Raw genomic sequence first — 26189 nt, forward strand, 5'->3', positions numbered from 1 at the left:
AGTATAAAAGCAATGAGGCGGAGAATGAGTATCAGAATGCATGGGCAGCGTATGTAAAACAGCAGCGACTGACAAGAATGATTATGAATGCCAAAATTAAGTGTGGAAGGAGTGTGATTGAATTTTTGAGGGAGAAAGGCATGGAAGGTGGCCGTGGATAGTACAGGTTCATGAGAGGTGAGAATATGTCAGGCAGCGTTGGTGTGGAGATCTACTGAAATCCTGATTAATCTTCAGAAATTCAGATATTATTTATAGATTTTGATATATTCTCCTGACATTAGGACCACGACTCCAGAACGCTTCCTGCACCTACGTGTGGTGGTGCTTTTCCCCCGTCAAGCTGGCAACTGAGGAGTGACAGTAACGTGGTGTAGTAAAGGATAATACTTCACCTGTTAATTTTGAAGGTAATTTTTATAGTATATGTCCTTTACATTTCGCTTTCTCTCACGACGACATTCTGTCGTTCTCTCTCACGGGCAAACTATGGTATCTAGTCTCGGGTCAGTTGATCTAATATATTTGAGTACTTTATAGTTTCGAAATTGGGTGTATGCCTCAAAGGGACACTGCTACTATATCATATGTATAATCATGTTAAAAGAGGAAGGCTAACATATTTACAAATTCAAGTTCTTTTTTTTCCCTATTAAAAGTCCACCAGATGAAACATTTAAATGTGAAAGGAGTGGTCCGAACTACTCTGGAGGGCTGGGAATCCACCCATCATACTTTCACAACACAGGGGTCCCAAACAAGCCCCTGGAAGGCTAGAAATGACCCTGAGGAAGCACGAGAGAGTGATGAGATGCACGTAGACCAACTCGGCTCATGGCTGGTTGGCGTGGGGGGTTGCCATGGTGAAGCCGCCCGCTGCCGCCGCCAGGTGCCGCTGAGGGGACACATGTTTTGGTTCCACACTGCAGCTGAGGCTTGACCCGTGCAGGTGTCAACATTGAGAGGTATTTCAAGTCTGAACCCTGATCTAAGTTATCAAATAGGATACAAGTGGATATTAGTTACCCTCTAATTAGTGATATTCGAATTGGCTTTTCTATTTCAGTCTCATAGCACATGTTTAGCCCAAGAAATCTATATTTCGTGCATTTTCTTTCCTGGTTGATAATATTCCATGTGACGAATAATATTTTGGTGGATGAAGGCTGCCTTTGCATTATCAGCAGAGAAGGTTGCCCCTGTGTGTGCCGGCAGGGACTTGGCGAAAGCAATGGTCGAGGTCATTTTTTTAAGGAGAGAGAGAGCATTGTAAAGCGAAAATATTTAATTGAATTTCATGACGATTAACAAAATGAGTTTAATTTATGTGCATTTCCTAACTCAGTAATGCTGTATTTTGTGGGGCTTAGAAACAATTTAATGAAAGTGAAATACTCAGAGTAATCCTTGCGAAGCTTGCATATTTATTCAGGATTACACCCGGCTCACAGGTGGCTAATTTTTTCTTTTCTTTTTTTCATATAAGTTTTGATATGTATATGAGACACTGTTAGTAACGTTTTTGTTGGAAATATCTTAGTAATTGCCATGCTGTAAGTGATCAGAGTCCACAAAGGTCTGGGCTGACCTGGGTGGTGCAGGGCTAAAGATTCAGGAGGGCTAGATGTCCTTTGGGGCTTAGGTAGCCCCTCTGCAGGTTAGTCTCACAGGTTTTAAAAGTTAGGTTACAGTTATACTAGGTTTGGTATAAGTTGTGTTTTTGTTGGAAATTACCAGTGTTGGGTTGGGGTAAGAAGGAAGAAAATCTGACAACTAGCAGATTTGTTCACCAGTGTGAACAAATTCACATTGATTCTTGATTGTGTTATGGCACCCACCACTTACACTGCTGCCCACAGCCACTGGTAACACTTGCCTGGGCAGGCAGCAACTCACATGGAGTAGTTAGGACAGCACTCACTCCATCACTAGGTGCTGTGATGCAGGTGGAGGCAACTCACAGGGATTGGCATAGTAGTGAAGTGCAAAGCAAGAAGGACATGCACAGAATGTATGCACAGCACAGGCATATATTTCCTCACTAGAGAACAGGGCACTGTTATCTTGTGTCTCACAGGACACTACAGGCTCAAAATACTCACACCAGGCCGAGCACTGAGTGTTAAGTGCAGCACACACCGCCCACCACTTGAGGCAGAGTCACTCAGGCATCCACACACATGCGGTGAACCCAAGGCAGAAGCACAAGACACGTCTCTGAGCATCACACAGCAGCAGCAGCTGGACACGGTGAAGACTCTGCTGCTCTTCCCAGTTGCTGGTACTCCTCACAGTCACAGGATGTCTTCTTCATGTGATCTTTCCTCAGGCCAGCTCTCATATAAACAGCAGACACCTCACAGAGGCTCCACCAGCCTCTGTTCCTTCATCCAGCTATGATGTCTACCCTTCGTGGTCTTCCTCCAGGCTGGTGCTCCCTCTGGCCTCCACAGCACCTGGTGCAGGCCACCACATGTCCAGTTACCAAATTCTGGTCACCATGTGTGGATCCACCTTCGCCTCAGGTCTGCGCGCGTCAAGTCCTGCCTCAAGTCCCACTGGCATTAGACTCATCTCTGCTGCTCTGCTCCATGTCTGCTTTCTTCTGTGTCTGGCTGCCATTTTCACAGTGCCCTTTCTCTCTTATGTCTCAGTACCAAGTGAAGCTCACATTCACCTGCCTGCCGCCTCTCTCTCTGCTCATGAAATCTGAGAATCTATTACATTCCCACTGCACATATTACATTCCCACTGCACATGTGTGGGTAAGCAGGAGCCAAGAGCTGTAACCCCATGCTTCACAGTAGCACCTCTAATGTAATGATTGATTAAAAAAAATAAATAAAAAAAAAAAAGGGAAGGTGCCGTAACATTGTGGTCATATAGCACTAGGAATTATGGACTGTTAGCACACACATAATAATGTATGTATCCTGGTATGGCTGGCCTGTGTATATTTGTGAAGTCATATAATCAATCACTTCTAGTAATTACCCATTGAGGTATCTGGAACTAAAAGGGTAATTGCAACAGTGCACTGGTTTTTATTCAGTGGTGGATGGTGAGTGAGTGTGAAAGGGGCTTGTGGCAGCTGTGATGCTCAAGAGAAAGAGGGAAGGGAATTGTGGAAGTGCCATATATCTCATAAGTTTATATCTTCATAATATCTTCATAAGTTCAGTGCTGTTTTGATGGCTTTTCCAAGCTCTTGGTATGTGGAAATATAAAGAAAATAAAAGATTTGAGAAAACTGTAGCAGACTAAGTTTTAGGAGTGGCAGTGCATGGCACCTCTGTTCTGTGAATAGTTGTGTTGCACCTTATGTATCACTGAACAGAGTTACTTGGTGTCTGTGTATGAATGTCAACACAATGGGAGAGAGTAATTTGGTTTGTTTTCTTATGAGAATAATAATAATAATAATAATAATAATAATAATAATAATAATAATAATAATAATAAGTATGGCACCCCATGGTAGTGAAGAGTAGGAGGCCTCTTGGATGGAAGAGGATAAAAAAGTCATCATAAATATTTTACTGTAAAACTTGGCTAAAAGGAGGCTGGATTTATCATTTTATTATTATTTATTTATTTTATTTCTTTACATTAACTATTTACTGTTTATATATATATATATATATATATATATATGGTCTATGCCACTTTTGATAATTTAGAATTTAGATGGTTGTCCCTTCAATTTTTTGAGTGACTTGTGTAAGCACATTCTGTCCCATTGAGCTTTGTGATGCAGTTATGGTTGAAGATAAGGTTAACAAAAAGAGTGCTGATATTCTTGGGAATTCTGTGATAGCTTATCTTTTGATGTCATGTTTTCCATATAGTATTTCAATTACGGTGTGTCACTGTGTAACATGTTGCTTAACCTTTTACAGGATGAGTGGGGAGAGAGAAGACATCCTTCTACAAGTCAACAATGTTCGTTACAAGAAAAACAATGGACAGTTGTATCTCTCTCAAACTCGAATGGGATGGATGATGGAAGACTCAGACACCTCAACAGTCAGCGTCCTCTACAATGACATCCGCAGTGAGTGGGGCTGTGGGGAGGAGGGAGTCCAGGGGTGTGTGTTTGGTACATCATTACCTTTGCTAAAATAAAATGAATACTCATTATATGTTTCAAGACTTGTCCTTTCTCTCTCTCTCTCTCTCTCTCTCTCTCTCTCTCTCTCTCTCTCTCTCTCTCTCTCTCTCTCTCTCTCTCTCTCTCTCTCTCTCTCTCTCTCTCTCTCTCTCTCTCTCTCTCTCTCTCTCTCATTCTATCTGACATCTCTATCTAAACTAGCATTAAGTGGGCCTTTTTTATTCAAATTTTTTGTTACCCTTGGCCAGTGGCCCTCATGCATTAAAAAAAAAAGAATCCAACCGAGACATCTCCAGATTTCTCTCAAATGAAGGGGCCCAAACCTTTGGTGTTGTTACTCAGGCTACTATTACAGAACAGTCATTTGTTTGAAATAAAAGTGATGATTTTATTTTCCTTGGTAAATATGATGACAACTCTTTCAGCTCAGAAAATTTCGCCTGAAGGCAAGCCAAAGGTTCAACTCCAGATTGTTTTGCATGACATCTCTTCATACACCTTCCATTTCTGCACTCCTGAAGGAAGAGAAAAGCAGATTGCAGAAAGGAATAAGGTCAAGGTAAGATTTACAGAATACTTTGCATGATTGTTATCAAGGTGTAAAAATAGTAAAAGAATGTATTATGGTCATGGAGTCAAATTGTGAGTTTATGTGTGGAGCCATAACTTTAAGGCAGTTAGGTGCATGAAAAGGTTCAGAAAGAAGAGGCTTGTAAAATATATCGTAATACGGGGAGGTCCTAAAGATAGCTGTGGTTGGGTTCAATTTGGTATACCCATATAATTAATTCCTGTATTATGAAACATGTAAAAAGTATTGATTAGATTCAATGACTTCATCAAAGGAAATATTTTATTGTTGAAGTACATATGTGATAAGATAGCAAGAGATTCAACATTGTGGCAGTGAGAGAGCCTGAAGACAGTCAGTTAGAGGAGAGGAGTTAAGCTGAAATGCTTCTGATTCCATCTTGTCTAAAAGAGCAATATGAGTGGAACCACCCCATGCATGTGAAGTGTACTCCATACATGGATGGATAAGGCCCCTGTGCAGAATTAGCAGCACAGGAGCTGATTAGATGTGAAGTTTCCAATTTAGATTATTAGTAAAGGACAGACTAAGGATGTTCAGTGTAGAAGAGGGGGACAGTTGAGTGTCATTGAAGAAGAGGGTAGGTATTGTTATCTGAAAGGTTGTGTTGAGTTGAAGAGTTCTTGAGGCATTGAACAATACTAAGCTTGCTCTACCCCAATCAGAAATTTTAGAGAGATCAGAAATCAGGCATTTTGTGGCTTCCCTGCATAAGTTGTTTAAGAGAGAATTGTCAAGGCATTTCCAAACCTGAATTAGCTCATCTGTAATTCTCTTTTTCATCCTTTTTATTTTATTTTATTTATTTATTTATTTTTTTTAGGAGAGGCAAGCTCTTTTTTCTAAATGTGTTTTTTGGTCTTGGGTTTACCTGTCTTTTCTATTAGAAAATAATAGTAATTTACCAAAGATATTATCTATTCTAGGAAAAAGTGATACAACACTCTTTAACAGGAGCGGCTCAGTCAGCTTATGTCTCAGAACCGGAGGCAGCCTCCTGATGAACTTATGGAAAAGAAGAGGATGTTAGATGAAAATGAGCAGCTGCAGCAGTTGTATCGAGCCCTTGTTCCAACCTCCATTATCTCTGTAGATGAATTTTGGAAAGAGATTGCTGGTCAGTACAAGCAGAGCATGGGACCACAGCAGGACGTGGGTGTTTCAGGGGCCTTTCTGGTGAGTGTGACTTTTTATGTGATCATTTAAAATTTAACACTTGATGTAGCAACTTCATAAGGAACTTTAAAATAAGAAGTTTTTATCATATGTAGGAACCAAGATATTTTTGTAATAGTTTGCTTGAAGTCCAGGATTACTGAGTATTACATAGTCACTAAAATATAATAAGCACAAATAATCCAAAACTGAAAATAAAATGTATAGGCAGTGTTAAACTATGAAAATGATAAATTTGACAGATTTCAAAGTGTGATCTTGGTCATCTTCCTTGCTGAAGTTCATGTCCACATAGAAAATAGTTATAAATTTTAGTCAGCATCATCATCATCACTAGTAGTCTGTATGAATCTGCTACAGGACAGAAGCCTCTCCCTATGATTAGAAAAAAGCCCAGCCACTAACCTTGTTGTATTAGCTTGGGATGCCTTACAGAGGGAAAGAAGATGTGGGCAAGTTGTATCTGCTTGGCTTAGGATATTAATTCTAGATCACTGGTCCTTGCAGACTTAAGTCTCTAACCTTAACCAGACAGTAATTATCTGTTAGAAGGCTATTGAGTAATATCGTATTTATTGAAAAATGCTGTTTGTTTATAAACATGTTCTTCATATGTGCTGAACCAGTTCATTTTTCTGCCACTCAAGCTCTCTGTGTGCTGTGTGGGGAGCTTCCTTGTGACTGATGGTACCATTTCAAACACAAAGAATGGTCTCAAACTGGGAAGAAGGAAGAGGTTATTTGATAATCCGCCTGTGTGGATGTTCTGTGTAAAAGAGGGGAACAGTTGAGTGTCATTCAAGAAGAGGGGATAGTTATCTGGAAGGTTGTGTTGAGTTGACAGATGGAGAAATTGAATTTTTAGGCATTGCTCTGTCCCAGTCAGAAATTTTAGAGAGATCAGAAGTCAGGCATCATGTGACTTTTCTGTGTAAGTTGTTTAATTCCTGAAGAGTTGGATGTCTAAGAAAAAACATGGTTAAGTGCAGGGTGGTATCATCAGTATAGGAGTGGATAGGACAATAAGTTTGGCTTCCAAGATCATTGATAAATAATAGAAAGAGAGTGGGTGACAGGACAGAACCCTGAGGAATGCCTCTGTTAATAAACTAAGGAGAAGGAGAAGAAAAGTGACCATTTACTACAGGAGGAACAGAATGGTCAGAAAGAAAACTCAAGATGAAGTTACAGAGAGAAGGATGGAAACCATAGGAGGATAGTTTGGAAATCAAAGCTTTGTGCCAGACTGTCAAATGTTTTTTTTTTATTTGCCCAAGGGAGTGGCAAAAGTTTCACTAAAATTCTTAATAGAGTATGACCAGAATTCAGTAAGGAAGGCCAGAGGATCACCAGTAGAATGGCCACGATGAAAGCCATATGGTGATGGAGAAACAAAAAAAATACAGTATATTTTATTTCTATGTACAGTTTTTTATTTTTTTTATGTTCTTTTAAGGAATTAAAGTCATTACAATAAATCTGTTAATATATTTTGATAGAGAAAACCAAAAGCCTTTTTGTACCCTGTCCTAAAGCTCTCACGGAACTTGTGGTGTAGTAGGCAGAGTAGAAATCTTTTAATAACATCTAACATGTATTGGAGTGAAAACTGTCATTTTTTGAGCACTTTGCATCATGTTCTTTAAAATTTTCTTTTGAAATGAGGAGGTGGAAGAAAAAAGTGGTGAGCTTATTTCTTTTCAGTTAACATAAATGCAAGATGTTAACTTGGTAAAGTATGAAGTGATAACAGTGGCCTTGTAGTGTAAGGGTATGCTACACAGCTTAACTCAGCCTAAAATTCTGAACAGACAGTTTGGATTAGTTTTGCTTGGCATTTGGTCTGATCTAACCCGAGCACCCCAGCTATTAGGGGAGGCCTTTGTCCTGCAGTGGAATCATACAGGTTGATGATGATGATAGTGAAGATGAAGAGCTAATTACTAGATCTATTTTATTCCAGGCTGACATTAAGCCACAAACTGATGGGAGCAATGGCAAGGTTCAGTATAATCTAACACCAGAGATCATGTCTTCAGTATTCAAGACCTATCCCGCAGTGAAGAAGAAACATGGCGAGTACGTGCCGCACCGCATGACAGAGTCAGAATTCTGGACATTGTTCTTTCAGTCCCACTACTACAGTGTCCATACCACCAGCCGAACTGAAAACGTCTTTTCTGAGTGCTCCAAATATGATGATCGAGGCAAGTGGGTCACCAATAGGGTATGTGGGAATTTTCCATTTAATCCCTTGATCATGATCTTTTTGGGATTAAGATAAGTGATTGTTGTTTTATTTTTTTGTAAATACACTAAATATAAGTTAATTTTTTCATTTTATTTTTTATCTATTTATTTTTTTTTTTCATGCCAAGAAGACTGGCTGAGGGCACAGTAATTAATTAAAAGACTGATCACAATGCTGCTTCCAAAAAGAAACTACAGGAGAGCAGAGACAATTGGGCAATTTATTTTCTGAAGTATCTTGATATTCTTAATTTGAAACAGTTTGTCATAGGAAGGAGGAAAAACCATAACATGAAGAGAATTCCATAGTTTATCAGGAAAAAGTATGAAGGAGTAAGATATTGGTAAACTCTTGCATTAGCGAGGTGGACAGAAATGAGTCAAAAGTAAAATGAAATCCTGTGTAATGAGGTATGGGAGACAAGGAGGCATGCAGTTATAAGTTCAGGAAAGCAGTAACCAGGGAAATAATGGTAAAAGATAGTAAGAGATGCAAAATTGTGATGATGAATGAGTGATTCAAGATGGTCTGTTTGTGGAGAGTAGTCAATGAGATAAACAGTTTTTGACTCCACTTACTTAGAAGGGTTGTGGGAGTTGAACTGTTCCTGCATAGTTAGCTGCTGGAAGAAGTATTTGTAAAGGTGAGACAGAACACCTTACTGCATGAAAGTTGCTGGAAACCAAAGGAGACACATGAGATTTTCATTTGCGAGTTAGTGAAGGACAGTCTAGGTATGTTCAGTGCAGAGGAATGAAATAGCTGAGTGTCGCTGAAGAAATGTTAGTTATCTGTAAGATTGTGTCCAGTGGGTAGATGAAGGAATTAAGATTTATTTTCACAGAAAGATTAGAGAAAAAAAGTGAAAAGGTATGAAATATCTAAGAGTATTCCTTTTCACATTTAAGTTTAGGGTCATTCCATCATGAGAAATGTTACATTTGGAGACAAGTTACATAACTACTCTGAGTTATATTTACTTAGGCATACTATACCACAGACACTTTGTGTACATTCACCAGCAGTAAACTCTTTGCCACTCTTGGGCTATATAATTACTCAGTAGCAACACCTGTCACCTCCCCATCAGGTGAAGGTTTTTGTTTTCCTACGATTGGTTCAACTCCCTCAGAACTAAGCCTTGAGCTTCCACCCACCTGATGTTCCCCACCTGGTCCATGGCTTGTCCCTTCATGTGATCAGAGTGTCCCCCTGTCAGATTTCTCATATGCTTTATTAAAATTTTTATGTTGTCTTTTAAAAGTGGTGTGGAAAACATTCCTGTTATGCCATCCTGTCTCTCACTTTGCATGACTATTTCAAATAACTGTGATTTTACTGGTTAGGTCAAGGAGTGCTTTAATCAGTAATGTGTCACTGTGTAGGGATCATAACCATACCCAGCAGATTTTGTTGCTCCCAATAAGTTTTAAAGGAAAATGTGACTAAGTATTTTGATAGTTGAACCAGGTTTCCAAATTAAAAGGCCTCGCACTTCATCCCATTCTAGTTCTTGAGGCCTTTCCAATACCCACAGGCAGTATGAATGTGTGTTTCAGGTTACAGTGGAAAGTACTTATTGAAGATTAAGAAAAAAGTCTCATATAGAGAAAAACTTTGCAAGGAGAGTGAATGGAGTGGAGGTGTAATATAAATACAACAGGAAGGAAGGACAGTGTATATATAAACAGAACATATTGAAGGAGTGACTGCAAGGGGTGATCCACACTTTATAGGTATGGTCACCCTCAGGTCACATATCAGTTGCATTATTATATACATTGCAGTGGGAGCTGTGAGCGCCAATGTGAATGCTTCCCTTGAAATACATGTATATGAACAGACTTTGACTACTGTGGCTTGACCTTGTGCCATGACCATCCCTATAGTGTGTTTTGGCCTCAGAGGTCCAGAATTATCTCAGGACCTGATGATCATCTTAGTCTTGACATACCAGTCAGGGGCTTGATCCTCTAGTCCGGTGGAGGCTTCTCATGTCTTCAGATTTGCTTCACCTTCAGATCAGTTTGAGTGTTTTTATGAATAGCCCAAGGGGAGCATGATATTTGTGGCAATAGTAAAGATTCTGATAAAGTAATATATATATATATATATATATATATATATATATATATATATATATATATATCAGGCGCGCGGTGCAACAACGACGTAACCGAGAAATGGAAGTTTCGAGAAAAACGCGCTCAAAGTTAAACACTGATTGCGCACAATAGGATACCCTTAAATAAGTAAGTATTATACATCATTTGAAAGGTCTTGGGTAGTTCTGTTTGGGGATGTAGGTTTCGAAGTGATAGGTGACAATTTTGGGTGGATGACTTACGCGTTAATTAACGCGTATACCGTAGGTAATAATTTTTTTTCCCGATATTGTTTTCATTTGTTAATAATGTGTTAGAGCCTATTACACATAGTATTAGGTGAAAGTTTCATGAAGATTGGTACATAAATAAATTTTTTATGAATTTTTTTCCGAGCGTAAAAAATAAAACTTACTCATTACCGGCACGTTATTTCTCCGCACTACGCTTGACTTTGAGCCTTAGTACAGGTGCTTAGATGGTCGAATATGACTTGGCCGACATCACCACGAGACTTTTACACCCTTCTACCACACGGAGCAGGCAAAAACACGAAATCTCAAATTTCATGGTTACGTCGTTGTTGCACCGCGCGCCTGATATATACACACATTATAATATATCTATGAATGTCTGGGCAGGGATTGTGCTCTTCAAAGTAGTAGTTAAACAACAGAAATTGACTTAAATTGAGGGAGGAAGCTAAGTACTTTATACTGGGAGTGAGTGTTATGGTCCCAACATCCAAGGCACTGTCCTTATGTTGTGTTCTCCCAGCCAGGGTGCAGTCACCTGGCACAGCAAAGGCCTCTCTCATGACTAAAAATTAATCCTGCCTTTGGATAAATATCTCTGTGTTTCTCTGGAAAGGCCAAGGGAGGCCAAGACAGTATCATTCCTGCTGTGTTGGGAGTTTTCTGAGTGGGGGCAAGTTGCCAAAGATGATGATGATAATGATTTTAACAATAGTGCAGAAATGTTTCTTACCTTTTTTTTTTTTTTTTTTTTTTTATGTAGGAAGGACACTGGCCAAGGGCAACAAAAATCCAATAAAAGAAATATGCCCACTGAAATGCCAGTCCCATAAAAGGGTCAAAGCAGTGGTCAAAAATTGATGAATAAGTGTTTTGAAACCTCCCTCTTGAAGGAATTCAATACAGGTGGAAATACAGAAGCAGGCAGGGAGTTCCAGAGTTTACCAGAGAAAGGAATGAATGATTGAGAATACTAGTTAACTCTTGCGTTAGAGAGGTGGACAGAATAGGGGTGAGAGAAAGAAGAAAGTCTTGTGCAGCGAGGCCATGGGAGGAGGGGGGGCATGCAGTTAGCAAGATCAGAAGAGAAGTTAGCATGAAAATAGTGGTAGAAGACAGCTAGATATGCAACATTGCGGCGGTGAGAGAGAGGCTGAAGACAGTCAGTTAGAGGAGAGGAGTTGATGAGACGAAAAGCTTTTGATTCCACCCTGTCTAGAAGAGCAGTATGAGTGGAACCCCCCCAGACATGTGAAGCATACTCCATACATGGACAGATAAGGCCCTTGTACAGAGTTAGCAGCTGGGGGGATGAGAAAAACTGGCGGAGACGTCTCAGGACGCCTAACTTCATAGAAGCTGTTTTAGCTAGAGATGAGATGTGAAGTTTCCAGTTCAGATTATAAGTAAAGGACAAACCGAGGATGTTCTGTGTAGAAGAGGGGATAGTTGTCTGGAAGGTTGTGTCAAGTTGATAGATGGAGGAATTGAGTTTTTGAGGCATTGAACAATACCAAGTTTGCTCTGCCCAATCAGAAATTTTAGAAAGATCAGAAGTCAAGCGTTCTGTGGCTTCCCTGCGTGAAATGTTCACCTCCTGAAGGGTTGGACATCTATGAAAAGACGTGGAAAAGTGCAGGGTGGTATTATCAGCATAGGAGTGGATAGGACAAGAAATTTGGTTTAGAAGATCATTAATGAATAATAAGAAGAGAGTGGGTGACAGGACAGAACCCTGAGGAACACCACTGTTAATAGATTTAGGAGAAGAACAGTGACCGTCTACCACAGCAGCAATAGAATGGTCAGAAAGGAAACTTGAGATGAAGTTACAGAGAGAAGGATAGAAACCGTAGGAGGGTAGTTTGTAAATCAAAGCTTTGTGCCAGACTCTATCAAAAGCTTTTGATATGTCCAAGGCAACAGCAAAAGTTTCACCTAAATCTCTAAAAGAGGATGACCAAGACTCAGTAAGGAAAGCCAGATCACCAGTAGAGCAGCCTTGATGGAACCCATACTGGGGATCAGATAGAAGGTTGTGAAGTGATAGATGTTTAAGAATCTTCCTGTTGAGGATAGATTAAAAAACTTTAGATAGGCAGGAAATTAAAGCAATAGGATGGTAGTTTGAGGGATTAGAACGGTCACCCTTTTTATGGACAGGTTGAATGTAGGCAAACTTCCAGCAAGAAGGAAAGGTAGATGTTGACAGACAGAGCTGAAAGAGTTTGACTAGGCAAGGTGCAAGCATGGAGGCACAGTTTCGTAGAACAATAGGAGGGACCCCATCAGGTCCATAAGCCTTCCGAGGGTTTAGGCCAGCGAGGGCATGGAAAACATCATTGCGAAGAATCTTAATAGGTGGCATGAAGTAGTCAGAGGGTGGAGGAGAGGGAGGAACAAGCCCAGAATCGTTTTATGTTTTATGTTTTATGTTTCTTCAGATCCAGATCTTGCCATTATTCTCACTCATGATGATAATAAATGATATATTTTTACTTCAGAGTGGAACAGAGATGTTAATTCAACTCAGAGTGATCCACTGAACAACCTGAATGACATCTATGAGGAGAAGCAGCTGGCAGTAGAGGATGAACTGAGGGTTGGTGGTGCTAAGGCTGGTAGCAATGCTATTCATGCTCTTATGATTAAAAGGTAAAGTACTCTTTGGTAAATAAGTTCACCGTAAGCCTCTTTTTAAGCTTCATGGAAACATTTTGTATACTTTTGTACACACACACACACACACACACACACACACACACACACACACACACACACACACACACACACACACACACACACACACACACACACACACACACACACACACACACACACACACACACCACCACCACCAGACACCACAATAAGATAACGCCCCTAAAGGCGCCATGTACGGACCGGTACAGACTCAGTGCGATTCCCACCATGGTGCAAGCCATCAATCAATAGTCTCTTCTAGATTTGACTTACCTTTAGGATTACTGTCAAGTATTTCCTCTCCCCCAATGTACATTTTCAGTTTGTTGACTGTCTAAAGAATAAACCATTTATTATTATTTTTATTATTATTACACACACACTGCCCTGTGGCTCAGTGGTAAAGGGGCTGAATCTGGGTTGGCTACCATGGCTGACATAGGTTTGAACCCCACTAGGGCCTGGTCACCTCTGGGATTTTTCTGCCGACAACCAGGGCAATTACTGTCTTCCCTGACCAGTGGGATGGGGTGTGTGGTGTGTGAGGTCACAGTATTACCCAATGATCGGTAATAATGAGCTCTGAGCTTGCACTGAGAGGGTAATGGCTGGTGGTTGTGGGTCCACTCGTGATCAGGCCTTGGTGGTGAATTACACATATGCATTCACTCCTTCATTTCAACTTCTCTCAGTGCAAACACATCCAATTTTTATTCCACAAACATTCTTCCAATAGTCTCCCTTTTATCTTCATCTACACTACTTCCAGGAACAGTCATAACTCTAACATTAAGTGCTTGGTGTGTTCATAAGAAAAAATACAGAGAAGGGGGCTTGCACTCTCTTGCTGTCCCTTCTAGTTGCCTTGTATGACATACTGGGAATACCTTGGCAGTAATGTTAGCTTCTGCAATACTTGTCATGATAAATTACATGTTTATAAGAAAGGGGGAACCAAATTCTGGTTCTAAAAGTCTCCAGAGAGTATGGGAATAAAATAGCTATATAAAATAGTCTGGAGTTGAGAGTAAATGTGGCTTTTTCTGCAAGTTAGATATCTGACAGATGACAGTAAGAAATAGTGAAGAGTCATCAACATAATCAAAAGTACAGGAAGTTTGACAACATAAAATTATAATTAGCAGTCTTAGAAATATTCTTGCAAACTGGAAACAAATGTGAAGTATTTCACACAAATATTTTCTGTCAAGCTCATCTTTATTGCAGATTTAATCAACATAACCTCAACATTATCAAGGCACAGACAAACCTAGAAAAAGAAAAGCTGTTGGATGAAATTGCTGCCAAGAATCCCAATAATGTTCCTAATGGTGAAGTGAGTCAAGAAGTCACCCAGCCCAAAACTAAAAAGGTAAGTTGTAGCTGCCACCTCCCTTTCCATCAGTAACATGTAATATCATCATCATCATCATTTTGAGAAGTTCCATACATTCCTGCAAGTACATCTAAAGACAGCTTGCCAGACAGCATGATCTCAAGCAGCCTCTGTAGAGAACCACATGTCTATGAAGTTCTCTTGGACTACTTTTTTTTGTTTGTATTTTTTGAGTCTTCCTTTAAAACTTATTCTGTATACCATAAGATTTTTCTACCTCCTTTTATCTAGCCACTTTCCACCATTCTCTCAGCATTCCTGACCACCCCATCTGTGAATCTCAAAACACAATGTAACATGGCCTCTGAAACCCATAGTAAGCATATATTTATGTTATAATTTAAGATTTTAAGCAAAAAATGTGTATTACAGGCTAAGTTGGAAGAAAAAAGAACAATAGATGACCTAGAGAACTCAAACAAGACAGAAGTGTCATCTTTAACCATCCACCAGCGTGACCGTTACCTCACAGGCCCCACGGAATTAACCACTACTCAAAGCATTCAGCCGGATCAGGTATGTAGTTGTGTATTTATTCTATGGTGCTGCATCACATTTATGTTTTAACCCACTCAGTGCCAATGCTGTAAATTTATGAGCATCTCACACATCCACATTCAGTGCCATCACCATAAATTTACAGTTGTTGTTGTGGTAGATGGTCATTGCTCTACTCCCAGTTGTATTAAGTGATGCTTCTTAGGGTTCTGCCCTGTCACCAATTCAGGGAAATTGAAATTGACATGAAATCAGCCACATAGTTTTTGTGGCATGGAGCAAACTAGACCGTCTGTACCTTGGCTCAAATTGAATTGGCACCTTACTGGTGGGAGGAAGAGGAGGTGGTGGCCAGATTTTTATTCTATCTTTTTTATTTATTTATTTATTTATTTATTTATTTATTTATTTATCTTGTCTGTTTTATTTATTTATTAATTTTTTATATTTTGTTGTGTGGGGGGGACAGCTGTGGGGTCAGTCACATGCTGCATGGTTTTTGCCCTTGACCATCTGTGGAAATTGTGATCTCTTTGGGACTACAGGCTTAGGAAAGGACATGATAAAGGACAAACTGAAAGTTATCAATGCCTTGGTGAAGAAAGGGAAGAATAAAGAAATCTCAGCCATCACTAAAGTTCCACTGTGTAATGTACAGGGATGGATGAAGAGGTGCAGGGACACAGGGTAGGTCAGTCCAGAGCTCCTAAAAAAAAAAATAAATAAAAAAAAATAAAGTTGTCTTGGTGTGTCCATAAGACTTAGCTTAGGTTCCTACATGCAATATCAAGTGGAGTTAGAATCTCATGTTAGTGCCTAGCAACTAAAAGAGAAGAACCTGACACTGCTACAGAATGTGTTGAGGAGAACCAACCAGTGTCAGCGCTACAATGACCTCACTTTCCATGATAACTGACAATTTAAGTAAAGTTACTGATGAGGTTAATTAATACTGCAGATCATGATGTTAAACAAGCAGCTAACAATCACAGCCAGCACTTGGACACCCTCACTGAACAACAGTCAGGAGCCTGATGCAGCGTACCGCTCACTGCAGCACTTCAGTGACATGTGCCGCAGAGGACGATCCACAATTGGTGTTCGCACAGGTGGGTGAAATACTCCATCATGTTCCTGTTTTGTGAGATTTGATTGAAATTATGATCTCATTGGTAAGAGGAAAAGAATCAGATTCAAGGAAGTAAAAAAAGGAGGAAGTTGTCTTAATTAAATAAATTATGAAGTTGTTTCAAGCTACAAATTGAAAATAAAACTCAAATTTGATCATTTCTTTTCAGTACAAGTTATTCCTATTGAGAGCCTTTGATTAAACATGAAATCTTCAGAAGACATGAAAATATTTATCTAGCATAAGATCAAACAGAGATATGCCACAGGTTCTTAAATTAATTATGTATCAAATATATGAAGCCAGAGACCTGCAGAAGCTGATGCAAAAACATGTATTAAACACACATTTTGAGGAATGCAGATGTCAGATTCATATACAGAGGTAAAGATTTGTTTACTGACTAACAATGCCACTGAGATGGATAGCTGAGACAAAGCAACCACACACACACACACACACACACACACACACACACACACACACACACGTGTGCATGACCATAAGTGGTGAATTACACACAGACATACACAATAATTTTTCAGATTACTTTAAGCATTTCAGTAATCTATGATTTTTTCTCAAGATCAATAAGTAATGATTATGCATTTGATGTCTTTCTGCAGAATGCATTCTTCATGTGAAATCAAAGACCGGTTTAAGAGGAAAAAGTCACAGCAGACAAAATGACAGGGTAAATGAGTACATGTATGAAAAAGGTGCTAGTTGAGGGACATGGGTTGCATTGGGGCAGTGTATAGGGAAAGCTGGAGGCTCTTCTGTGTCACACCTTTGGGGGAAGCTCCCAGAGTGAGTGAGGCATCAGAGAAAAAGGTTTTCTGTAGTCAGTTTATCATAATTTTCTTTACTCTCATTTATAGAAATAGTTTCCTTTTAAAAGATTTTGTCTCTTATTATATTCCAGTGTTGATAGAGTATATTTTGCTCATTTCAGGTGATCAGCTTCCAGGAAACCTACACAAAGAGTTGGGACAGGTGTATAGCAGTGCTGGAGAACTCCTGCGTCACTTCTGGTCATGCTTTCCTCCTAGAACTCCACAGCTACAGGAGAAGCTACACAAGATGCATGAGACTCTCTGCCGCTACCATAATGTAACAATAAGGCCATTCCAGGTGGGTGTCTGTGTGCTGCTGAAACAATTTCAGGAAATTGCTGAAAGAAACTTGCAGGGTTGTGAAATATTTGATTTCTGTGAACATAGTGAAGAGAAAAGATGTATATGAACATAGACAACATGCAGATAGGCCATACACAATGGCAGTCCCAGATATTCCAGCTAAATGTTTTGGGTATCATTCTATAAACTTAGAACACATGTGCTTTTCAGATATATCTTACTGAGGTGCTGATGATCAACCCTGACAACTGCCCATAGTTTCTGTGAACAGGACTGCATGTGTATTTAGTATGCCTTGCGTTTGGTAGATAGGGATGGAGCTGACTGACCAGCATTATGGCAGTGTGGCAGCAATGAGTTTTTTTTTATTTTTTTTTTTTATTTTTTTTTTTATTTTATTTTATGTAGGAAGGACACTGGCCAAGAGCAACAAAAATCTAATAAAAAAAAATGCCTACTGAAATGCCAGTCCCATAAAAGGGTCAAAGCAGTGGTCAAAAATTAATGAATAAGTGTCTTGAAACCTCCCTCTTGAAAGAATTCAAGTCATAGGAAGGTGGAAATACAGAAGCAGGCAGGAAGTTCCAGAGTTTACCAGAGAAAGGGATGAATGATTGAGAATACTGGTTAACTCTTGCATTAGAGAGGTGGACAGAATAGGGGTGAGAGAAAGAAGAAAGTCTTGTGCAGCGAGGCCATGGGAGGAGGGGAGGCATGCAGTTAGCAAGATCAGAAGAGAAGTTAGCATGAAAATAGCGGTAGAAGACAGCTAGATATGCAACATTGCGGCGGTGAGAGAGAGGCTGAAGACAGTCAGTTAGAGGGGAGGAGTTGATGAGATGATAAGCTTTTGATTCCACCCTGTCTAGAAGAGCAGTATGAGTGGAACCCCCCCCAGACATGTGAAGCATACTCCATACATGGACGGATAAGGCCCTTGTACAGAGTTAGCAGCTGGGGGGGTGAGAAAAACTAGCGGAGACGTCTCAGAACGCCTAACTTCATAGGAGCTGTTTTAGCTAGAGATGAGATGTGAAGTTTCCAGTTCAGATTATAAGTAAAGGTCAGACCGAGGATGTTCAGTGTATAAGAGGGAGACAGTTGAGTGTCATTGAAGAAGAGGGGATAGTTGTCTGCAAGGTTGTGTCGAGTTGATAGATGGAGGAATTGAGTTTTTGAGGCATTGAACAATACCAAGTTTGCTCTGCCCCAATCAGAATTTTTGAAAGATCAGAAGTCAAGCATTTTGTGGCTTCCCTGCGTGATATGTTTACCTTCTGAAGGGTTGGATGTCTATGAAAAGACGTGGAAAAGTGCAGGGTGGTATCATCAGCGTAGAAGTGGATAGGACAAGAAGTTTGGTTTAGAAGATCATTAATGAATAATAAGAAGAGAGTGGGTGACAGGACAGAACCCTGAGGAACACCACTGTTAATAGATTTAGGAGAAGAACAGTGACCATCTACCACAGCAGCAATAGAACGGTCAGAAAGGAAACTTGAGATGAAGTTACAGAGAGAAGGATAGAAACTGTAGGAGGGTAGTTTGGAAATCAAAGCTTTGTGCCAGACTCTATCAAAAGCTTTTGATATGTCCAAGGCAACAGCAAAAGTTTCACTCTAAAAGAGGATGACCAAGACTCAGTAAGGAAAGCCAGAAGATCACCAGTAGAGCGGCCTTGACGGAACCCATACTGACGATCAGATAGAAGGTTGTGAAGTGATAGATGTTTAAGAATCTTCCTGTTGAGGATAGATTCAAAAATTTTAGATAGGCAGGAAATTAAAGCAATAGGACAGTAGTTTGAGGGATTAGAACGGTCACCCTTTTTAGAAACAGGTTGAATGTAGGCAAACTTCCAGCAAGAAGGAAAGGTAGATGTTGACAGACAGAGCTGAAAGAGTTTGACTAGGCAAGGTGCAAGCACGGAGGCACAGTTTCGGAGAACAATAGGAGAGACCCCATCAGGTCCATAAGCCTTCCGAGGGTTTAGGCCAGCGAGGGCATGGAAAACATCATTGCGAAGAATTTTAATATGTGGCATGAAGTAGTCAGAGGGTGGAGGAGAGGGAGGAACAAGCCCAGAATCTTCCAAGGTAGAGTTTTTAGCAAAGGTTTGAGCGAAGAGTTCAGCTTTAGAAATAGATGTGATAGCAGTGGTGCCATCTGGTTGAAATAGAGGAGGGAAAGAAGAAGAAGCAAAGTTATTGGAGATATTTTTGGCTAGATGCCAGAAATCATGAGGGGAGTTAGATCTTGAAAGGTTTTGACATTTTCTGTTAATGAAGGAGTTTTTAGCTAGTTGGAGAACAGACTTGGTATGGTTCCGGGCAGAAATATAAAGTGCATGAGATTCTGGTGATGGAAGGCTTAAGTACCTTTTGTGGGCCACCTCTCTATCAAGTATAGCACGAGAACAAGCTGTGTTAAACCAAGGTTTAGAAGGTTTAGGACGAGAAAAAGAGTGAGGAATGTACGCCTCCATGCCAGACACTATCACCTCTGTTATGCGCTCAGCACACAAAGACGGGTCTCTGACACGGAAGCAGTAGTCATTCCAAGGAAAATCAGCAAAATACCTCCTCAGGTCCCCCCCAACTGGCAGAGGCAAAACACCAGAGGCACCTTTGCTTAGGGGGATCATGAAGAGGGATTGGAGCGATAGGACAAGATAAAGATATGAGATTGTGATCGGAGGAGCCCAACAGAGAAGAAAGGGTGACAGCATAAGCAAAAGGATTAGAGATCAGGAAAAGGTCAAGAATGTTGGACGTATCTCCAAGACGGTCCGGAATACGAGTAGGGTGTTGCACCAATTGCTCTAGGTCATGGAGGATAGCAAAGTTGTAGGTTAGTTCACCAGGATGGTCAGTGAAGGGAGAGGAAAGCCAAAGCTGGTGGTGAACATTGAAGTTTCCAAGAATGGAGATCTCTGCAAAAGGGAAGAGGGTCAGAATGTGCTCCACTTTGGAAGTTAAGTAGTCAAAGAATTTCTTATAATCAGAGGAGTTAGGTGAGAGGTATACAGCACAGATAAATTTAGTATGAGAGTGACTCTGTAGTCGTAGCCAGATGGTGGAAAACTCAGAAGATTCAAGAGCGTGGGCACGAGAGCAGGTTAAGTCATTGCGCACATAAACACAGCATCCAGCTTTGGATCGAAAATGAGGATAGAGAAAGTAGGAGGGAACAGAAAAGGGGCTACTGTCAGTTGCCTCAGACACCTGAGTTTCAGTGAGGAAAAGAAGATGAGGTTTAGAAGAGGAGAGGTGGTGTTCTACAGATTGAAAATTAGATCTTAGACCACGAATGTTGCAGAAGTTAATGAAGAAAAAGTTGAGGGGAGTGTCAAGACACTTAGGGTCGTCGACAGAAAGGCAGTCCGACCTGGGGACATTTATGGTCCCCTCCCCAGATGGGGACTCCAAGGCTGGTGTAGGAGTCACCATGATGATTTTAAAATTTTTGAGTGAAGGGTGTGTGTGTTATTAGGTACTTGTAGTTTTGTGTGGAGGAAGAGAGTTGTCTTTAGAGGGCAGGCTGTGACTGCCCCCTTGTGTTGTGAGACACAAAAGGGAAATGTTCAGTGAGGTCACAGCTGGGTTTAATGATAAGTTTACAGCACCCCCTGAACAGTGCTTTAGACCTCACTGGGAGTAATTATCGTTTCAGCAGGTGTCTACTGCCTCCTCCTATAACTACCAGTTATAGGAGCTACCAGTTGCCATCCAAGAAGTTATCAAAGTTACCCTAACAAATTAAAAATTAAATAAGTTAATGACCCACCTTTTGTTCATTAATCATCTTGAGAAAATTAGCAGATCTAAAACAGTCTCTGGCAAAACATGAGCCTGATCCAACATTGTTACTTAGGAATGCCAAAAAAAATTGTTACACCACCTCTGAAATGCATTGTATACTTGTATTTTAACACACACACACACACACACACACACACACCTAGGCTGTCTCCCCCAAAAGTGTGGTAGCCAAGACAATGCACACAACTTTCACATTGACACTCATTCACACCACTTTAGAAAAGTCTCTGAACAATTTTAAATCATATGATCTTTGAAGAAGTATTATTATGTATAGGAATGTAGTAAGTAACATTTACTTGGTGTTAGTTGTTAGGTGTTAGGTGTGTAAACTCATTTTTGGAAATGTGTGAATTGGTTTGACCATTTTGATCATAATTTAACTTTCATTACTGTGGTAATTTCTTAAAGTTGAACCCTCATTCACTTTTATTTTGACAAAATACTCTGAATGAGGGTGGTGACCATGATAACTATTGTGTAGCTCTTGGGAATGATCTACGGATCATGAAATCTTTTGACTAGGTATAAAGCTTGATCTAAATTTCTTACATTTATCAGAAAAGATGAAGAGGTTGATGTTCATTTTATTTTTTTCCAGGAAATGGCAGTTAATGACTACAATTGCAACAGCAGTATTCTTGATCACCTCATAGAAATGTTCCACATTGCCAACACAAAGTTTGAAAACTGGAAAGCACGAAACTGCAGGTGAAACTTTGTAAGATTTCTTTGGGTAGTTTTTAGGTTTATAAATAAATGGCAAGTTCATTTTATAGTAACCCGAACAAAAAACTGACCTCTACCTCACATGGTGTCAGTGTCTTAGCTTATCAGACATGAGCAACATAGACACTATTTTTCACCCGTCTCAAAGGAGAACAGACAAGCCTTTGGATTACGTGGCAAAAGGAAGTGATTATGCCGATTTTGAGGAGAGGTACAACAGTTGGAGCCTGTTGGTGCTGGTGTCTCCTTGGTCAGTATTTTATTCTGCCTTGAATGATTGTATAGCTGGCATACAAGTGGCCCCACGTGGTTCATTCAGTGCACCAAATTGTCCCGACAGGATACCTTACGCGCCTTCCCATTTCTTATTCAGTGTTGCAGCAGTGAGCAGATTAGTGGTTAATATCAGTCTTCAGACTGATATATGCAGCATTGTTATGTTAAAACACCATGTTACTGAGGTTAGGAGAGTGGGGCCTCTGATCAGCTATTATTGTTGTATCTGGAAGATCTATTTTCATGCTCAAATTTTCATGTTTTGACATCTGTTTTGTGTTATTTATGTCATTGTTGAATGGTAGAGATGGATGTGACCTGCAGGGAATGACAGTCTATTGCTAGTCAGCTGGATTATCTCAATTTTTTTTCCAGGAAATTAGAATGTCACATATTTGGCACAAAGTCAAACTACAATGTTCCATAAGGAACTTTTAACCAAAAATATGACTGTTTTTATACTAATTCCTTGATAAAACTTTGCCAATCCAAAACAACTTGCAGGAACTTTTCCTAGAAATTTTTCTTGTTCCAGCCTTCCCCATTCCCTCTTCCCCTCTGAAAAAAGCAAAAATTGCAGAGCCTTATATACCTCTTCATGAATGTCTTAGTTCCTCTTCACCCTAACATTCTGTAAGGCTTTGATATGCTCAGATTGATGGCTATCATAAATAAATCTGTGGAGCAGATGAAGCCTTACTTCTGCCTTGTGCTCAGATCAGTGGTGAAATTTGAATAACAGATGTGGGTTGACAGTGTATGCATGTAGTCACTGGTGGGATTATATCTTTTAAGGAAGTTCAGTATTAAATCATGTTTTTTTGCATTTACCAAACGTGTCAATTCCTTAAATGTGAAAGTCCACATTTTACAAGAACTGAGAGTCAGCAATCTGCCAGGCTCCCAGTGATAGCAACTAAGTGCCCCATGCAGTGCCAGCAATCACCCTGTGAACAAAGTAGGCTCTGTAGTCTTCCTTTGGCCCACCAGTAAGCATTTTTCACACTTTACCCTCTTCCTGATAGCCCTCCATCAACCTGAAGAACCACCCAATCCTCCCATGTCACCACTTGATGTCCTTTATGCCTCCCTTCAACAGTAATAGTTCTGCATCTCTATTTACAAGTCAGTTTGCCTTGTTTCTGGGAGAGCAAAATGTTTTTAGAAATATGGAAATCAAATATTTTTGTAGAAAATATTCCTGTATATATACTATTTGTATGAAATTTGCTTATAAACAAATAAACCATAAATGACATTTTGTCTCTGTTTGTAGATTTCATGACTACTTATAGGATATGCAAACTTCTCTCATATCTTTGTAGGGAAGATTTTTGGCCACTCCATTGAAATACATATTATGTACAAGTCTATACAATACTATTTTATTAAAAGTAATGAACAGAGAATACCAGTTTATGAAAATACATTTTTTAAGAGTTATTTATTTATTTATTTTTCCAACAATGAAGTTCCCTACTAGTTATTTGAGTATTACATTTTAGAGTGAACAGATGTGCAGTGATGCCAGGTGAAAGTGTTCTCATGGAGTGAGGCCTCCCTACATAACACTGGTGCAGTTGCTTACTTCAGTGTGGGAAAAAAAAAAACTTGTATTAAGAGATTTACAGATCTCATCCAGTAGTTTGCATCATCATATGATTCTGGATTTAATTCCAAGAATAACTTAAAACATTGTCTTGAGATACTTGTCAATTATCATCAGTCAGTGTATACAGTTGTGAGGTAATGAAGAGAACATGGTTATGAGAGAAAGAAAACAAAAACTACCATTACACAATCTGTAATGATGATAGCAATAATTAAGAGTGAGTATTGATACAGTATAAAGAATGGATTATATTTTCATGTATAAATATGGCACAAGTATGTAGCTGATAAAATTTTGGGGAGGGAAGAAAATATGTATATTTATAAATAACTAATACATTGCAAAGCAGATTAAGCAAGAGAATATATTTATCATATACAAATCTAATTTGCAAGTGTTAACAGAATTTAGTGTGGGCAGCTTCATGTACCACCATTGGGATATACAGACTACAACAGTTTGAATTATAGAGTGTTTTAAGCACTTCAAGAAGTTACTAAACAGTAGTCATTAGTACTTTCATGAAGCAGCACCAGTGAGTAACTATATCATTCACATGGGAATCACTTATTTTATCTGTCACACCATATGTCATTTCTGCATTCTTTCTCTATCTTCTATATAGTGCCTATGGGTAGTGCTTGATTAGGAATCCACTCATCTGTGTCCATTTCTCTTATTATCCATGTATGGATGGGATTTCAAGGTATGGTGCCTATTTGCTTCACAGAGATGACTAGGTTTCTGTGGATGACACTGAACTTTGCTTAATTGTGGATCTGTTGAGTTGCAAGAAGCAATCAAAGCTCTCCATGTGATGGGTAGTGCTGACTTGGGTGTGTCCCTCTGATGTTCACACTTTAAGTCACTAGTTTTTAGGGGCATCTCTGAGACCTGGTGTACAGTAGGTGATGGAAAAATCCGTGGCATCCTTATCATGGAGAGCCTGGATGTAGGTGGCCATGATGTGAGGTGATAGCTGATGTGAAAACTGTTGCTTTAGGACACTAAAGGTCTCAGCCAACTAACCAATGAGCTGTGGTGTGTTGCCAGTATAACCATGGCATAAATCTATTAGTACGTGTATTTAGGTTTACTGTGGTTGCAATTATCCAAATATGTTTTCCAATTGTTTTTTTTATGAGGTGGTCAGCTGCTGGCTTGTGGAACGCAGTCATGGCCATTCCCTTGAGGCTATTTATTAAGAATATTGGTAAAACAGAGATTACTTTTAAAGTTTGATGTACAGTTATAATGATAAACCTTTCCATGATGGCACAGAAATGTTTACATCTGAGAGAGAGAGAGAGAGAGAGAGAGAGAGAGAGAGAGAGAGAGAGAGAGAGAGAGAGAGAGGTGTGAGAGGGTGCTGCTTATTGTATTTAGCTCAGTACAATAAGTATAATAAGTGTTTGAGGAGAGAGAGAGAGAGAGAGAGAGAGAGAGAGAGAGAGAGAGAGAGAGAGAGAGAGAGAGAGAGAGAGAGAGAGAGAGAGAGAGAGAGAGAGACCTTTTGAATACTTACAAGTCACGACAATAAATTGAATTCACTTGAAAGTAAGCCATAGAACTCTACGGATTTAAAGCTACTTGCAACAGAAGTTATAAAACGCACGAGAGAGAGAGAGAGAGAGAGAGAGAGAGAGAATTGTATACAAGAAATTAAAGTTTGGGAAGACTATGAAAAAAAAAATCAAGCAAAAACTTCAAACGAGTCTTCTTTATAATGTGAGACTGATAGGCATCACTAAATATGTTGCATCCTGTTAGCATATTAGATATAAAGTGCCATGTTAATACAGATAAATACCGGTGCAGATTTAATATAGACTGTTGTTCACGTTTTTTTTTTTATCAGGTGGGAATGATAAACAAAAAATAATTTTGTTATGTTATTATTTGGATGAGTTAGAATTATAATTATTACGAAAATTTACCATGATAAAAGCAGCCCCGTTGGAGAGACGCTTTGCAGATTCAAACAGGGCGCACGTCCATATCTGCGGCAGACCACCCAGCCTCGCCCGCGCCCAGCCAGCCAGTCAAGTGTCGGTCAAACAATTCCAGTCATTGAATTTAAGGGGAGGGGTAGAGAGAGAGAGAGAGAGAGAGAGAGAGAGAGAGAGAGAGAGAGAGAGAGAGAGAGAGAGAGAGAGAGAGAGAGAGAGAGAGAGAGCAGAATAGATGGCGAATAATGAAGAAGGGGAGTGAGGGAGGAAATGATGATGATGATGATGAGGAGGAGGAGGAGGAGGAGGACAGGAGGTGACTAATGACTAGGTAATTACTCTCTCTCTCTCTCTCTCTCTCTCTCTCTCTCTCTCTCTCTCTCTCTCTTGGTCATTAACGTTCTATTAAACTTTAGTATTTCTTCCTCTTCCTCCTCCTCCTCCTCCT

At 39.8% G+C, this 26189-nt stretch overlaps 1 protein-coding gene across 4 annotated transcripts; it reads left to right on the forward strand.

Annotated features, from left to right (window-relative positions):
• Positions 1-805: 805 nt before the first annotated feature.
• On the forward strand, positions 806-23438 carry LOC135102456 (general transcription factor IIH subunit 1-like). 4 transcript variants are annotated; one of them, XM_064007769.1, is made up of 11 exons: positions 807-965; positions 3900-4054; positions 4537-4670; positions 5658-5879; positions 7843-8086; positions 12994-13144; positions 14420-14564; positions 14961-15104; positions 16045-16195; positions 17171-17349; positions 21777-23438. In XM_064007769.1, exons 2-11 carry the CDS (start codon positions 3901-3903, stop codon positions 21888-21890), a joined length of 1638 nt encoding a protein of 545 aa, XP_063863839.1. In that variant the 5' UTR covers positions 807-965; position 3900; the 3' UTR covers positions 21891-23438. The 4 variants fall into 4 exon arrangements, with proteins under 4 accessions (XP_063863840.1, XP_063863839.1, XP_063863841.1 ...); XM_064007770.1 differs by lacking the exons at positions 17171-17349; positions 21777-23438 and adding an exon at positions 16842-16963 and having other exon boundaries at positions 806-965; XM_064007771.1 differs by lacking the exons at positions 807-965; positions 3900-4054 and having other exon boundaries at positions 5630-5879.
• The last annotated feature ends 2751 nt before the right edge of the window (positions 23439-26189 follow it).

Source organism: Scylla paramamosain, chromosome 7 (assembly GCF_035594125.1).
Source record: "Scylla paramamosain isolate STU-SP2022 chromosome 7, ASM3559412v1, whole genome shotgun sequence".
NCBI classification, from domain to species: domain Eukaryota; kingdom Metazoa; phylum Arthropoda; class Malacostraca; order Decapoda; family Portunidae; genus Scylla; species Scylla paramamosain.

What these genes read in the sequence shown, in the direction of transcription:
- LOC135102456 (XM_064007769.1), top strand. Translation starts at nt 3,901, where the DNA reads ATGAGTGGGGAGAGAGAAGACATCCTTCTACAAGTCAACAATGTTCGT. An exon ending in CCCAGCCCAAAACTAAAAAG is followed by an intron (nt 14,565 to 14,960) that starts GTAAGTTGTAGC and finishes TGTGTATTACAG; the next exon opens with GCTAAGTTGGAAGAAAAAAG. An exon ending in TAACAATAAGGCCATTCCAG is followed by an intron (nt 17,350 to 21,776) that starts GTGGGTGTCTGT and finishes ATTTTTTTCCAG; the next exon opens with GAAATGGCAGTTAATGACTA.